The following is a 16,395-nucleotide window of genomic DNA, read 5'->3' on the forward strand; positions in this document are numbered from 1 at the left end:
TCTGCCGATCCAGAGACTGTTCAAGTCACGTCTGCCGATCCAGAGACTGTTCAAGTCACGTCTGCCGATCCAGAGACTGTTCAAGTCACGTCTGCCGATCCAGAGACTGTTCAAGTCACGTCTGCCGATCCAGAGACTGTTCAAGTCACGTCTGCCGATCCAGAGACTGTTCAAGTCACGTCTGCCGATCCAGAGACTGTTCAAGTCACGTCTGCCGATCCAGAGACTGTTCAAGTCACGTCTGCCGATCCAGAGACTGTTCAAGTCACGTCTGCCGATCCAGAGACTGTTCAAGTCACGTCTGCCGATCCAGAGACTGTTCAAGTCACGTCTGCCGATCCAGAGACTGTTCAAGTCACGTCTGCCGATCCAGAGACTGTTCAAGTCACGTCTGCCGATCCAGAGACTGTTCAAGTCACGTCTGCCGATCCAGAGACTGTTCAAGTCACGTCTGCCGATCCAGAGACTGTTCAAGTCACGTCTGCCGATCCAGAGACTGTTCAAGTCACGTCTGCCGATCCAGAGACTGTTCAAGTCACGTCTGCCGATCCAGAGACTGTTCAAGTCACGTCTGCCGATCCAGAGACAGTTCACCTCAATACCTCCGAGCCAGTGTCTACGGACAAGATGGCCGCTTCTGAACCAGTGTCTACGGACAAGAGGGCCGCCTCCGAGCCAGAGTCTGTTCCTGTTCCCGAGCCAGTGTGTGTGTTGTCTGTTCCTGAACCCGAGCCAGTGTGTGTGTTGTCTGTTCCCGAGCCAGTGTGTGTGTTGTCTGTTTCTGAGCCCGAGCCAGTGTGTGTGTTGTCTGTTCCTGAACCCGAGCCAGTGTGTGTGTTGTCTGTTTCTGAGCCCGAGCCAGTGTGTGTGTTGTTTGTTCCCGAGCCAGTGTGTGTGTTGTCTGTTCCTGAACCTGAGCCAGTGTGTGTGTTGTCTGTTCCTGAGCCCGAGCCAGGGTGTGTGTCTGCTGTTCCTGAGCCGGTGTCTGCTGTTCCTGCGCCTGAGTCACCGCCGTGGCCGCCCGAGGGGTCTTCACCGCCGTGGCCGCCCGAGGGGTCTTCACCGCCGTGGCCGCCCGAGGGGTCTTCACCGCCGTGGCCGCCCGAGGGGTCTTCACCGCCGTGGCCGCCCGAGGGGTCTTCACCGCCGTGGCCGCCCGAGGGGTCTTCACCGCCGTGGCCGCCCGAGGGGTCTTCACCGCCGTGGCCGCCCGAGGGGTCTTCACCGCCCTGGCCGCCCGAGGGGTCTTCACCGCCCTGGTCGCCTGCGCTGCCTGCTCCGCCCTGGTCGCCTGCGCTGCCTGCCCCGCCCTGGTCGCCCACGCTTCTCGACCCAGGTCGGCCGTTGCAATGCCCTGGTCCTATTACCCTGCACGGACCTGGCCCTCCGTCCCTCCCCCAAGACCGCCTCCGCTTCACCACCCTCCTGAACTATTGTTTTTTGTTTTTTATGGGCGTCAGGAGCCGCCCATAGGGGAGGGGCTATGTCACGGTGTGGGTTTTGTGTCTTGTTCCTTGTTCTTGTCTGTCATGTGATTCCCTGTTTGTCATGTGATCCTGCCATGTGTCTTGTCCCATGTTCAGCTGTTCCCTGTTATGTTGATTAGTCTTCCCAGGTGTTTCAGTTTAACCACGCCCCCTCGTTATCTTGTTTAGCTTGTGTTCCCTTGTATTTAAACCCTGTGTTTTAGTTCAGTCCTTGTGAGTTCTTGATGTTGTTATGTTTGCTATTCCTGTCTTCGTCTTCGTGTTCCTGTTCTGAGTTCCCTCGAGATTACTATTTTGTTAAATAAAGTGCTTGCGATTGGATTCACTCTCTGCTTCATTCCTGCCAGTACGTAACAGTCCACAAGGCTTTCGACTAATGGGTCTTGTTGCCTAGAATTTTTGCTTCAAAATTATCTGAAAATCATCCTGCCTAATCATTTACACAAAACAATACATTGATTTCAATTTTATAAGACACCTTTTGTTTGGAAAGGCAATATGCGTGGAGGCGTGTTCACACCTGAGAAGACAAAGGCCGGATAATGTGCCACATACATAATGAGCTACATATTAATTAGCCTTTCACACAGGTGTGTCACAGGGTCCAAAAGAATGCAAGGACAAAAGAAATTATCTATATATACATATTTTACAATTAGAAATTGTAACCAATTACAAATAGGTTACAATTACAACAACAATTACAATTTTAACAATTTTTCAAGTGTATTCTTTCTTTGTAAAAAGTATACATTTTATCATACGTATTAAAAAAGGTAAGGATTCATTAGTTTGAATATTGGAACAAACACTATAATAACATCTTAGTTGATAATTCAATATACCTACTTTATTTCTGACAAAACATCATACTATAGTACTATATGAGCAGAAATTGGTGAACAAAAGCGTACCTATTCAATGAGACAGTAGTCTTTTTTTACAGTCAAAACTTTATAATCTATCCAAAACTAATCACAAAATCTTGTCTAAACATTCATATTTAGTCTGTAACATATTGTGTATGATATATTAGCATATACATGTTAATTTGCAGTTTGTTGCTTATACAGACATTTTATTTCAACATATTTCAGTCTATTTTTACTCATCTTAGTAGGCTATAGCAATATAGTTTGGATGTGTTCATGTAAAAATTAACATGTTTACTAATGTAGGTGCGAGAGTGAATGAACAGCACAGACACGCTCTGTATAACTGTAGTAAACAAATCGCACGCGCCTGTGCCTCATTCATCATTTAGCCTACACACAGACACGCAATTCATATTTAAACAGTTTTTTTTGCGATTTACACAGACACTATTCAATATCGCGATTAGAACAAAGCACTTGGATGTGTTCATGTGAAAATAACGTTTACTAATGTAGGTGCGAGAGTGAATGAACGGCACAGACACGCCCTGTATTACTGTAGTAAACAAAGCGCATGCGCCTGTGCCGTTCATTCATCATTTAGCCTACACACAGACACGCATTTCATATTTAAACAGTCTTTTTGCGGTTTACACAGACACTATTCAATATCCCGATTAGAACAAAGCACTTAAGAATATATGACTTACTACATCAGCTGGATCCGTTGCTCCTCGAAAATGAAACTACCAGCAGTTCTGGTACATTTTCCAGGGTTATTAGATAGTATTATTCCTGACAGCGTAGGGATACCCTGTGTACACAGCTGTAGTAAGATACTGAACACGATGTGTTTTATAATCCAGCTGGTGGGCGTTGGCATGTTTGAATGGCTTGCCTTAGATTTGCGTTTGAATACCGCGCGCTCTCCGTGGGCGTGGCACATTAAAGGTTGTATCAGTGATTTCTGGCCCAAAAATAAATGTCTAATCTTTCCTAACGATCCGCTAGCTGCCCGCCCCATAAGCATGCCGTCCAAAAACCGCGTCTCTGTAGGCAGCCTAGGCTCTGAGATCTGCACACAAAAACAAATGGGTACAACCACCACTCAAAACCAAAATAAACAGTGTTCCAACCAATCACTGACAGGGGCGGGAAAATAACAGACTGAAAAATAAGCAGTTAACATTTACAACAGTACACATGAATATATGTCTGATTGTCAACAGGTTTTCAATAGCCTTTCTTACAATCTGTGAGAGCAAACGTGACGATAAAACACAATATCCATTGCCATGTTATGAAAAGAGGAATTTGATGCAGGAAAGTCACAGTCAAGTTTTGTGTCTGTAGATGAATACAGTGGGGGCTTTTAAAAATGACAAGGAGAAGTAGGTTTGCATAGACTGCCCTCTAAAGGTACATTTACATTTACTGTCTCCTTATTAACCTCTGTAGCCATGTCTGCCTTTCATTTTATTGTTACTTCTTTTCTAGCTCACAATAATTGGTTACATTATTAATTTGTAATTATTCCAAATTAAATCGTGCAAAATAGGCACGGTCAGAGCGGTCACTTTACTGATAATTGGAGTAACATATTTTAGGTGTGATAAATAATTATAGAGATGAGATGGATGCTGATGTTGATGGGTCAGTTTATTTTTTACAGATTACCCATCTGAAGCATTTTTGATAAAATATGGCATGAAGAATGAAGTCTCCAAAGCACATAAGTTTTTGTACTGCACAGCAGCCTCTTGTGTTACTGTGTTTTTCGGGCACAGTAATAAACACCAGTGTCCTCAGCCTGCAGATTTGTCATGTGCAGATACACCTGCATTTTACTGTTGTCTCTGGAGATGGTGAATCGTCCTTCAACGGTATTAGAGTAATATTTGCTAGCGCCGCTTGGAGCAGAAATATATAAGAGCCACTCGAGCCCTTTCCATTCAGCCTGTCTTATCCATGAAATAACTGCATCACCAACTTCAATCCCAGAGAAAGTACAGGTTAATTTATGTTCGTTCCCAGGTTTGATGACGACTGACTCAGACTCAGTCAGTGTCTGACCTTTGCACACTGTTAAAATAAAAGAAATGAGATGCTTGAGTTTTAGCATTAAAGTGAAAAATAGAGATGACTTGACAGCAAAGAGATGAAAATTATTAATATATATATATATATGCACTGAAGTGCTTAAAAATAAATCTTACTTACTTTCAATAGAGACCAGTATGCTTATGAAACAAGTAATTCTGAGGACCATTTTTGCAGCAGTTTTTGTTAAAAATCTCAATGACAAGACACTGAAAAGGAGATAAATATGAAGAGTTTATAAGGAAGCAGTACATTTTAATTTGCATAGCCCATCCTCCAGCAGATTGTATATCAATCAAATGGAAAGTCAGACAAAAAGAAAAAATTCAACTTTATCTGGACACCACAGTGCACTAATTCACTTGAAAGTTTTATTTTTTATGGAGATATAAAGATTAGTGTCTATCTTACAGTGGAAATATGTAGTACATTTCAGATAGAGTTGTCATGATTGAATATTGTTGAATCTCAGTCAACCAATATAGCCTTTCATTTTCAGATTCATTTAGCAGATGCTTATGTATGTATGTATGTATGTCACTGCAGGTTATATCCCTTACGGATCAAAAATATATGGGAATATACTGCTAAATGTAATGCGATATATTACATAATACATTTCCATACAACTAGTGCTTATATTTTTCAATATACTGCAATATATGCATTGACCATGTATGGATATTAATATTCAATTCAATTCACATTTATTTGTATAGCGCTTTTCACAATACACATAGTTTCAAGGCAGCTTTACAGAAACTGCATGTCTACATTTTAGAGTGATATGTTATCATAGGTAACTGTCTAAGTTATGTATTTCAGATGTGTACATATAGCTAAAAATGTACAAATTCTCATTATGAAATAAATATTTTTCCCCAAAACACGTTGGCCACAATTATTGGCACCCCTAGAATTTTTTACGAGTAAAATATCTCTGAAGTATATTCCCATTAATACATTACATTTACAGCCATTTTTGATCATATTTACCAAGGGTGCCATCAATTATTGATCACAACTGTATACACACACACACACACACACACACACACACACACACACACACACACACACACACACACACACACACACACACAGATTCACGGAATGAGTTAGGTTACAACAGATTTCTAGTTCCCAGCATTCTTTGCTTCTGACTGTTAATGGAGAGCAAATGTTAAAATTAAGTGTTATTTAATGTGTCTTGCTCACTATATGGCAAGATCTCTTAGTGTTTAATGTTCTACTATTTTGTAATTTAAAAGGTTTTCTGGTATGTCTGAGTTTTTGGGGTTACCATTGTGCTGAAGAGTAGAGCCTGTGGTTCGGTTAACAATTTGCCAATTACCATGACTATAATTATGTTGTTTTAAAAGTGATTGTTGTACTCCTCAGCACAGTGATTGTTGCTGGACTAAATACTTAGTACATGTAGGAATGATTGTGCTTATGCTAACTAGCAAATTACTAAACATTTATAATGTAAATAATTAAAAAATATAAGAAATATATTACATTATATATTTCCCTATATACGTGTGTTTATGCTGCATGAGTAAATATCTGCAATATATTACACATGCTTTACCATACCTGTTCACATATACATCTATATATTATGAAGTGTTATTATATTACTGAATATAAAATTACATACATTGTGATATATTAGTAAATATATTGTCACATATTTTTCTATATGAAAAGAGCCATTTCCTTATGTATTATTCAATATATTGTAATATATTAACACAATATATTATTCTGTATATTTTCAAATATACTGTCAAACCATTTAATATATTGATCATTCATATATAGGGAAATATATTGTCTTTTCATAAGGGTATCTCACTCAATGATCAACCCTCCAAGCTTTGAATCTTTTATCTTTATGACCTTCCTTAATTACTAGCCCATACTCATACTCTCATTTATTTGGGAAGCTGTTTAAACAGAAGTATTACGATATTTTAAACTACATTTCTAAAAAAGCAATGTATTGAATTATGGGGAAATTTTCAGTAATTGCTTCTGTGATCATGACTTGTTTTTGTTCAGCTCTGCAGTCTTTTCTGTAACTGTGACTCTCTTGCACAATAGTAAACAGCTGTGTCCTCAGTCTACAGACTTTTCACCTCTAAATACAGCATGTTGTTGCTGTTATCTTTTGTGATGGAGAACGTCTCGGGTTATGACTATAACCCTTGTTCCCTGAGAAGGGAACGAGACACTGCGTCGAGAATCGACACTTTGGGGACACTCCCTTAGCGTGCGCCTCTGAAATAAGAATGAAACTAATCCTATCCTGATTGGTGTTGCGTTGTGACGTAACGTGACGGCATAACCGGATGCATAAAAGTGATGCTGACACACACACACATCAGCTCCGCGATGAAGCAAGACGCTCTAAGGCTCTAAGGCCATAACCCGAGACGTTCCCTTTCGAGGGAACTCAACACTGCGTCGAGAATCGACACTTTGGGGAACGAATGCCCACTAGGCCACGCACCGAAAACAGGCCTGCCCCGGAGTGAAACTGATTCAGGCACTCAGCTAGGACGAGAGCACATGTGCGCCAGGCGTACTAGGGAGGTGCAGACTATAGAACCTAACAAAAGTGTGTGGGGTAGCCCAACCGGCTGCCTCACAGATCTCCTTGATGGGAACTCCCGAAAGGAGGGCCCTAGAGGACGCCATGCCTCTTGTAGAATGAGCCCTAACGGCCAAAGGTGAAGGCAAATTCCGCACCTTGTAGGCCTACTTATGGTTTGTATAGCCGGGAGCCCCTAATAGGTGATCCAAAACACACTACAGTAGGTCCAACCTCCTCCAAGAAGAGGACCTCTCAAGGTAATACTCGGAACTCTGACTGGCAGAGCAAGGAACCACTCCTTTTCTGCCGACACATGAGGTGGAGGATGAAATACTTGCAGGACCATGAACCTAGCCATGATAAATTGCACTTAAGGCACATAGCTGGGTCTCGGATGCAGGAATAATAATTCATTTTATTTAAGGGCGCCTTTCAGGACACTCAAGGACACCTTACAAGGATAAAATACATAGTTAATTACTACCCTTCCTACACTACCATAAGGACCTATTTCCCGAAGCCTTCTTCGCCTGAAGGACGGCCCTCAGGTCACCCTTCTGGCTGGAGGACTTCGGTTGAGAGTGCTTTCTCTGTTGCCAAGCCCCCGCAGGAGGGGCTCTAGAGGCAACGCTCTCTTTTTGCTCTTGCCGATGGGAGGAGCTTTGATTTAGAGTGGCGAGGGAAATACCGTTGGAATGCCGCCGACTGTTTTATTTATTTATTTATTTTTTGCTTCCTGAAACCTGTCAACGACTGTAGTGACAGCGTTGGAAAACAGGCCAGAAGGAGATAGCGGAGCGGCCAACAGGAATATTTGCCTCATTTAGATCTTTAAGAAGATCGGCCTGGTACGCCTGCAAAATCGTCATAGAGTGCAGGCACGCACCAGCCTGACCAGCCACCATATAAGCCCGGCCAACCAGAGCAGATGCACGGTTTGTTGGGCAGCGCCGGGGCTTAAAGCGAAGATGTCGCATCAGGAGAACGATAGCTCGCTAAAGCTTCCACAATCTGCGGCATCTTGTCATAACCCGCCTCTCTCGCACCCACCACATTCAAATAAACATATAATGAATGTGGTGAGATATGTAAAGAGTGGGGTTTTTCCCAGGATCTACATATATATTATTTATAAAGATCTGGGAAAAACAGTAAGCCCCGGCTCTGAGGTTGTGAACGGTGCTGCAGGAATCTCCCGTCTAGTTCATTTTGACGGGGACCATCCTGCTTATTTTGTGGCCAGCTGATATATTTTATATATATATATATATAAATTTATTTATTTAGTCTGGCCACAGAACGCATCACAACCTCCACGAGCTCTACATAAGCAGAAACATAAACCTGCGAGTGTGGTGAGATACGTAAAGAGTGGTTTTTTTCCCAGGATCTACATATATATATATATATATATTTTATAAAGATCTGGGAAAAACAGTAAGCCCCGGCTCTGAGGTTGTGAACGGTGCAGCAGGAATCTCTCGTCTAATTCATTTTGACGGGGATCATCCTGCTTATTTTGTGGCCAGCTGATATATATTTTTTATATATATATATATATATATATTTATTTATTTAGTCTGGCCACAGCACGCATCACAACCTCCACGAGCTCTACATAAGCAGAAACATAAGCCGGCGAGTGTGACTCATGTTGCTCGTTCCCGATGCTGAGCACATCTACATCCTTATAAACAGATAGCTCGAGCACTGGGCACTCGTCACGGGCAGAAGAAGCCGCATCGCGGGCTTCTGCGTCGTGAACGAGTGTCATAGAATCTGCGGATGATGAGAGAAAAGGTGCCTCAGCAGTCTCGTTCTCATCAGCGAGATCCTTCTGCGATCTCCACGATCTAAGCCGTCGCGCTGCCTCAACGGACGCGGGACCCGAATCGCGGGGATCGCGAGCCTGGCCATCATCAGGAAATAATATAGCCAAGCGGGAGCGCAGCACTCTAATAGGAAGTGCTTAACAGTGCGCTCAGGCAGCCCTCTCGAGAGCTGACAGTGCGTGCTGCGCCCCTAAACAATACACACACACACAGCTGATGCGTGTCCCCACCTGTGGCATATATATAATCTTGGGCAGGGGTGCACACACTTAGTGTATTGTTCACTCGCCATAATATAGAGCTTTGCACAGACAAAAAACACCAGTTTCACAGAGAGCGCTTGCTGAAGAGCGAAAGCTGATGTGTGTGTGTGTCAGCGTCACTTTTATGCATCCGGTTATGCCGTCACATGTTACGTCACGACGCAACACCAATCAGGATTGGATTAGTTTCATTCTTACTTCAGAGGCGCACGCTAAGGGAGCGTCCCCAAAGTGTCGATTCTCGACGCAGTGTTGAGTTCCCTCGAAAGGGAACTGGCCCTGTAGAGACTGAGCATAATATGCACTTGAGCCAGTGTCTATATATCCAATCCACTCCAGTCCTCTCCCTATTTTCTGACGGATCCAGTTCATGTAGTAGCTGCTCATTGAGAATCCAGAGACACCGCAGGACAGAGTCACTGATTCTCCTGGTCTTTTCACCACAGAATCTGAGGAGCTCAAAGACTGATCACTAACACCTGAAAAACAGAGGGAAAATCATGTTAGATGATTTAGAACAATTAAATAATAATCTACTACAAATGGGAGTTTCTCACATGCAATAATCATCAGTAGGAGTCCATATAGTAGCATCTCCATTACAACAGAAAAAGGCAGTAAAACAGTTATAGGTTACACTGCAGCTGTTTTAGTCACTGAACAAATGCACTGACTGAAAGTTCAGCTTATAACACAATCTTTCAGATGTCTGGGAGACGTTGACCCTTCCCACAAAATAATTTGCATCTTTGGAGGTGCAACCAGAGCATGCATATTTGGAAATTCACCAGCACTGCTCAGTGATGGGACATTTATGTATATATATATATATATATATATATATATATATATATATATATATATATATATATATATATATATATATAATTCATTTTATTTAAGGGCGCCTTTCAGGACACTCAAGGACACCTTACAAGGATAAAATACATAGTTATACAAAAGAGACAGCAATACAATAAATAATACAATCAACAATATAAAATAATTCACAAGAAGAATACTCAATACTAACATCAATCAGGATAAGCTAGTCTAAATAAATAAGTTTTGAGACGTGACTTAAAAATTGAAAGACTCAGACTGTTGCGTATATCGTGAGGTAAAGTATTCCACATTGCCGGAGCGTTATAGCTAAAAGCTCTACCCCCCATAGTAGTTAAACGCACAGGTGGTATGACAAGAGTGCCAGAAGTAGAAGACCTGAGGGATCGAGTAGGAACATACAGATGCAAAAGTTCACTGAGATACGAAGGTACTAATGTAAGGCCTTGTATGTAAAAAGCAGGATCTTGAATTGAATACGAGATTTAATTGGAAGCCAATGAAGATGCCCCAAAACAGGAATAATATGCTCGCTCATTGAACACCATTGCTGAGTATTTTCTCCTTAATACTGAAATTGAAATCGCCGGTGTTTCTTACATCACAAACAAAGCAGGGGAGTCTCATAAGAAGCTGGGTTATTCCGGTATATTTTTCTGTTGATATGAAAAATCGTGTACATATAGAAATATAGAGGGTGAATTGTGCATATGATGTATATTACGATGTTATAATGAGCTATATGATTTTTTGTTGATATGAAGTTGTTCAAAGCGCTTGTAAGGATGCTGATTTTTAGAAGGAAGCTGTCTGACTCTGATATGGTGAACGGGAACATGGTTTGTGTAACATTAGCAACACATTATTAGCTGTTTGATAACGTAGTCAAGCAAAAAAATAAACATATTAATTGCCGTTATGTGTTCGACGTTGTAGAGAGCGATACATAAAATGATTTACCATTCTGATACACAGACTTGTAGACGACCCTGTATGATTCACTCTTTCACTTCTTCTGAATCAGTTTCTGGTTCAAACATATATACCAGCACTTCCACTTGCCATTGTGCAGCGTTTAAGTTGACTGAGTGGATCTCTGAGCTGGTGTGAGTGATTGAGTGGAGGCGGGAATTTTTTTTTTGTTTTAAGTTATATTTTAATCTTTTTTTTAAATAAGCTCCATCCTGACAATACCCATATATTAGTTGAATTAATTAAATTGTGTGGTAGAAATAAGAATCCAGTCCATTATTAATATAAGGGAATGTATGCTGAACAGATATACTTATACTTACTAAGACATACAGTAGGAAACAGACGTCATTATGATTAAAAAGAAGGAATCAATTTAATAATAACAGGTTTTTGTATTTAATACACTCAAAACACTTCAGACAGGCCTTATGTCAAGTCAAGTCATCCTCATTTACAGAGATAAACATATAATTTAAGGTAACAGAGATTGGTTTAGTTTTATAGTGGTTCTTGAAAAAAAATGTTCCAGCTAAAGTTAGTTTTGATTGATTCACTTCCGTCTAAATGATCATTTGTTATTAAATTAGGGGCCGCTAAGACGACACCGTTCTCTCTAAACAGACTTTAAACGTGAACCTGTGATAGACGCTGATGGCGTTCACATGCGTATTAAGAATTTATTCTATAGTTATGTGCGTTTGAATATATGTGCGCAGGTTTGTAATTCTTACAAACCATGCCTAAACAAACTACTTGTCTTGTCTATAAATTTTGATGCAGAATTTTAATTTATCTTATTACTTCGGGTAGGTACGCAAACCGAAAAATTCCACAACGCTTTATCTGTAGAGTGGTATAGGGATCCTCCATAGGGAGAGGCTAGTTGGCACTTCAGCACTGCATTGTCATCGGGTCCAGGCGAAAGTCCTTCGTCAGATCTGGAAACGGCCTGGATCCGGCAGGCTGCGGGAAAACCTCGGGATAAACAAAGACACTAAAATTAGCGTAGATGCCATTCTTCTTATGATGTAACGAGTACATCAGGTTTTAAGGGAAGTGTTATGTCACTTCAGAGGATCTTCCCTTTTTTCAGTGTAACTCAACCATGTCCACTTCATTTCTCATGAGTTTTTGCACAGCTGCCTGTATTAGTGTTTCCACAGTGTCTCTTGCACAGTAATACACTGCAGTGTCTTCAGTCTTCAGCTGATTCATGTGCAGATAGAAATTAGAGCTGTCCTTAGTTGCTGTGAACCTGCCCTGGACTGACTGAGCTGAGCTCTTAAAAGAATCTGAATAATAATAAATAATCCATTCCAGTCCTTTTCCAGGTGCCTGGCGGATCCAGGACATCCAAGTGCCACTAACACTAAACCCACTGCAGGCACAGGTCAGTTTGTGGGAACCACCTGGAGCCACAACTACTGACTGTTCAGACTGTGTGAGCACAACCTGAGAGTCAATACCTGTGGATAAACCAAAAATGTAATTATAGAAATAGAAATAATTAGGATCATGTATTTATTTACAATAAGAAAAGAGTTTTTTTTTGTCCAGGGAATATACTTACCGGACACTGCGGCCAGCAACAGCAACAGATACAAAGTGAACATGATTTATATCAAGGCTGAACTAGTGATAAGTTCTTCAGTCAACAGTGTAGTTGTTTAAATATGAAATGGGCATCAGATAATTTGCATAGAAACCCTGAATTAGCAAAAACTAGATCTTGTGGCCATTGAGGGTAATTTCATGAACAATAGTGCCACATCTTGATATGGATATAACATTGTCCTTCTGCAGCATGAATAAATGTGATTATTTTCAAAGCAGGCAGGAGAATGTAACCTCATCTGATTTCTATTAAAAACAGATGTGATGTTGTGTTATGTTTATGTGAAAGTGAATAAAGGACTGTAGTGAAGTTGTAGAGTTCAGTGTGCAGTAGTTGAATGTATACAGGCAGACAGATCAGCCCTTTTCCACCATTGAGCCATTGTTCTCACGTCTTGTATAGCACAAATAGTGGATCAGACACCTATGAAATCAAAGGTGATATTGTGTGATTCACACTCATGTGCTTTGTTGTTAATACATTGGATATTATTTAAATTCTGTTGCTTTTATATGAAACTAAAACCAGACACCCAAATTACTGCCTTGACACCAACAGATTGAAAAACAGTTTAACATTAACATTTAAAACAGTACACATGAATAAGTCTGATTGTCAACAGGTTTTCAGAAGCCATTCTTACATTCTGTAGGGGCAAACACAAAGATAAAACACAGTTTAGACACAATAACCGGATGCAGGAAAGTCACAAATTAATAAATTAATCTGTTAATGAATAGAGTGGGGCTTAAAGGGGAGAAGGACAAGTTTGCATAGGCTGCCCTCTAAAGGAATGTTTCTATTTTCTGTAACCTTAATAACCTCTGTAACCATGTCTGCCTTTTAACATATTTTTATTCTTATTTACTAGTTCAGAGAAATAGTAGCTAATTATGAATTTTTACAAACATGTTTATATAGCTTTTCCTAAAGCTTCTTTACTACTTGTTGCATGATTTCTGTTTGAAAACCTGTTCAAAAGATCAGCATTTAAAGATATTCAATAATGTCAATGTAACATTTAACTTTCCAGTTGTTAAAAAAAATCACACATTGGAATGCCATAGAACGCCGCTGCATTTTAATTTGTGAATTAAATTTAAATGAATTTAATTTGTTTTTTGTTTTGTTTTGTTTTTTGTTTTGTTGTTGCAATACTTGTTTGTACCTATGTGAATGAGAAACAGGAATTTGTATACACAAATATATAAATAATGAAGACCAAAATGCATAATGGTACTAGGAAGCAAAAAACAGATTTGTTGCATAAATGTTTCAGAACGTTTTATAAATGTTAAATGATTATGGTGCTATTTGATATTTTAAAGCATTTTTTGGATAGATGAAAAGTGTGGATAGATGGATGTGTGATGAGGGATGGTATATCTGATTAATGTGTTCAGGTTTTTGTACATAACTTGTGTCTTGTTTAATCACTGTGTCTTTTGCACAGTAATACACAGCTGTGTCTTCAGTCTGAAAATTCTTTCCCTGTAGAAACACTGTGTTCCCTTTCGTAGTCACTCCGAGTTACGTCGGATGACGACGAATGGGGGTTTCGCTTAGAACACCTATCGACTTCGAGTATTACAAAACGAGCCAATGGCGATGAAATGCCATGGGTCTGCGGAATTTGCATAGCGTATCTCCGCCCCACCGCGTGGGTATAAAGGAGGACGCCGGCAACATGCAGGTATGTTTTCGCTTCGGAGCCAAGAATATTTCTTCACTCCACAATCATCTCTGACTTCGCTCTAAGAGACGAGCTTCTCTCTCCGGTGTTGGTGTGACGGCGATCTGCAGCGAGCTCACAGTGCCTGCTGAGCTGTGCAGTGATCTGCCAGTGTGTGTGTGTCTCCCTGTGCGCTTCAACATCGCGGAGTTTTTTTCTCCTCTCATAAAAGAGCTTGCACGCGGCACGTCTTTTTAAAGACGGCTCGCCCGTGCATTTCTGGTTGCAGCGGACTGGTATCGGACTCTGATGGGCACGAGCGCTGTCTAGTGTGTTTGGGCTTCGATCATGCTTGAACAGCGCTCGTGGATGACTCATGTTCTCTCTGGGAACGTGATCATCGCGTCATATATAGCGACTCGGTGAACTCGCAAGAGTGAGAGTCCCCTCATCCACTACCCGATCTTCGGCTGGTGGACAGGGTGACCTGAGGGTGTTGGTCTGGAACAAGGCGCCGACTCTGTGTCCACGCCCCAGCCCCCCCTCTTTAATGACGTGCCCGCTAGCGAACTGATGATTCCACGAGTCTACCCTCGGGTGGCCCGTGTGTTTTCATTTGAAGCTACAGAGGATGATGCTGTGTCTGTAGCAGCATCACTAGGTGGGCTTGATTCTTCTAGAAATGACGACTCTTCACAGCTGCCACCCTCTGGTGTGCATACGGCTGTGCCTGAGTCTGATCCAGAGATGATGGCCATGCTTTCCCGGGACGATTGGTTTTTGGGTGAGGCCGCCGACGAGTCCACGGCAAACCCCAATATCTTTCCTCCCGGACGTGCATGATGAGTTCACGGGTCCTCTCGTTGGTCTCATCCGCCTTTCCTCCCCTCAGGGGCCGCTGCCCATGGGTACACTGGGGTTCCCCCGGTTGAACGCTCTGTTGCCATGCTACTGTGTCCTCAGAGTGCTTCCCGGCGCAATCCTAAGCACCCGTCCAAAGCCTGTAGTTCTTTTCGTCACAGTAATCTGTGGCGAAATCCTATAGTGCCACAGGACAGGCAGCTGCCTCACTGCATCCCATGACCGTTCTGCTGGTCTACCTGACCCAGACGCTCATGGACATGCAGGAGGGCGGGACTGACCCGAGGCTCTTCAGTGAGCTTCGCGCCGCCACGTACCTTGCTCTCCGAGCGACGAAAGTGGCCGTACGCTCTCGGAGTCAGGTGATGTTCACCAGTTTGGGGCTGACCAGTCTGATGTGCACGATGTCGGGCGGACCCATCTGCTCGACACCCCCATCTCTCAGGTCGGCCTCTTCGGCGGTGCGGTTGAGTGCTTATGCCCAACAGTTCTCAACCGCCCGTGAGCAGATTGAGGTTATTCTGCCCGACGGCCCCGTCGTCCGCTCAGATCCCTCAGTCTGCCCACCGCCGAAGGCTCCCTCCCACGGTTCCAACCCCGCCCGTTCACCCGGGCCTGGCTCTGGAAGACCGTAGGGGGATGCCACAGCCCTCTCCAGCCCCGCACCCCGCTAAACGCCGGGTTAAGCGGCACTTTGTGGATGGGCTGCTCAGAGATGAGACTCAGTTCTTTCCAGGAGTTGGTAGCAGGGCCACTCCTTTCCCCGGTGGAGGGCTGGGGAAGAATCCTTATTCAGAAAGAACTGACTCTCTCCTCTCTGAGCATACAGAGTTCTCGGACGACACAGAGCGCCGCCCACAAGCCGTGCTCTCCTCATCCCCCTCTGCCTCAGAGGTGGTTGACACGGCGTGCCGTCTACGGACCGTTTCGCCCCTGTCCCCCTCTGTCGCCAGACCCCTGACAGAGCAGGCCCCCGTGGAACGCTGGTCCTTCCCTGGCCTCCTCTGTCAGGGTGCGGTTATGACCTTGCCCCCACACCGGGCCGCTATGCCGTCCTCGTCTGGGCTGGTCATTCCGCTTCGCTGCACCACCGGGGGGACGTCTGTGGTTCTTCACTCCGCTGGCACAGTTGGGAGCCTGCACTAGAGCTTCCCTATCTGTTCCGCTGGGTCGTGCGAACTATCGGCTCGGCTATGCGATTCAGTTCGCACGGTCTCCTCCCTGCTTCACGGGAGTCCGCTCCACTTTGGTCGGTGCCCAGCCAACATTT

The 16,395-nt window shown here is 42.9% G+C and overlaps 1 protein-coding gene across 1 annotated transcript in view; it reads right to left on the reverse strand.

The window, feature by feature from the left end:
• The window catches only part of LOC143722427 (uncharacterized), a 218,227-nt gene extending 205,619 nt beyond the window's left edge, over positions 1 to 12,608 (reverse strand). The window contains exons 1-2 of the mRNA XM_077213834.1: positions 12,548 to 12,608; positions 12,130 to 12,443 (exon numbers count right to left, since the gene is read on the reverse strand). Of these exons, the coding sequence (XP_077069949.1) occupies positions 12,130 to 12,443; positions 12,548 to 12,590 (357 nt within the window). The 5' untranslated portion in view covers positions 12,591 to 12,608. The remainder of the gene's footprint in view (positions 1 to 12,129; positions 12,444 to 12,547) is intronic.
• Between the last annotated feature and the right edge of the window lie 3,787 nt (positions 12,609 to 16,395).

The sequence above is a fragment of the Siphateles boraxobius genome, unplaced genomic scaffold, assembly GCF_051911475.1.
Source record: "Siphateles boraxobius isolate OS27281-9 unplaced genomic scaffold, OSU_SipBor_1 66, whole genome shotgun sequence".
NCBI lineage: Eukaryota > Metazoa > Chordata > Actinopteri > Cypriniformes > Leuciscidae > Siphateles > Siphateles boraxobius.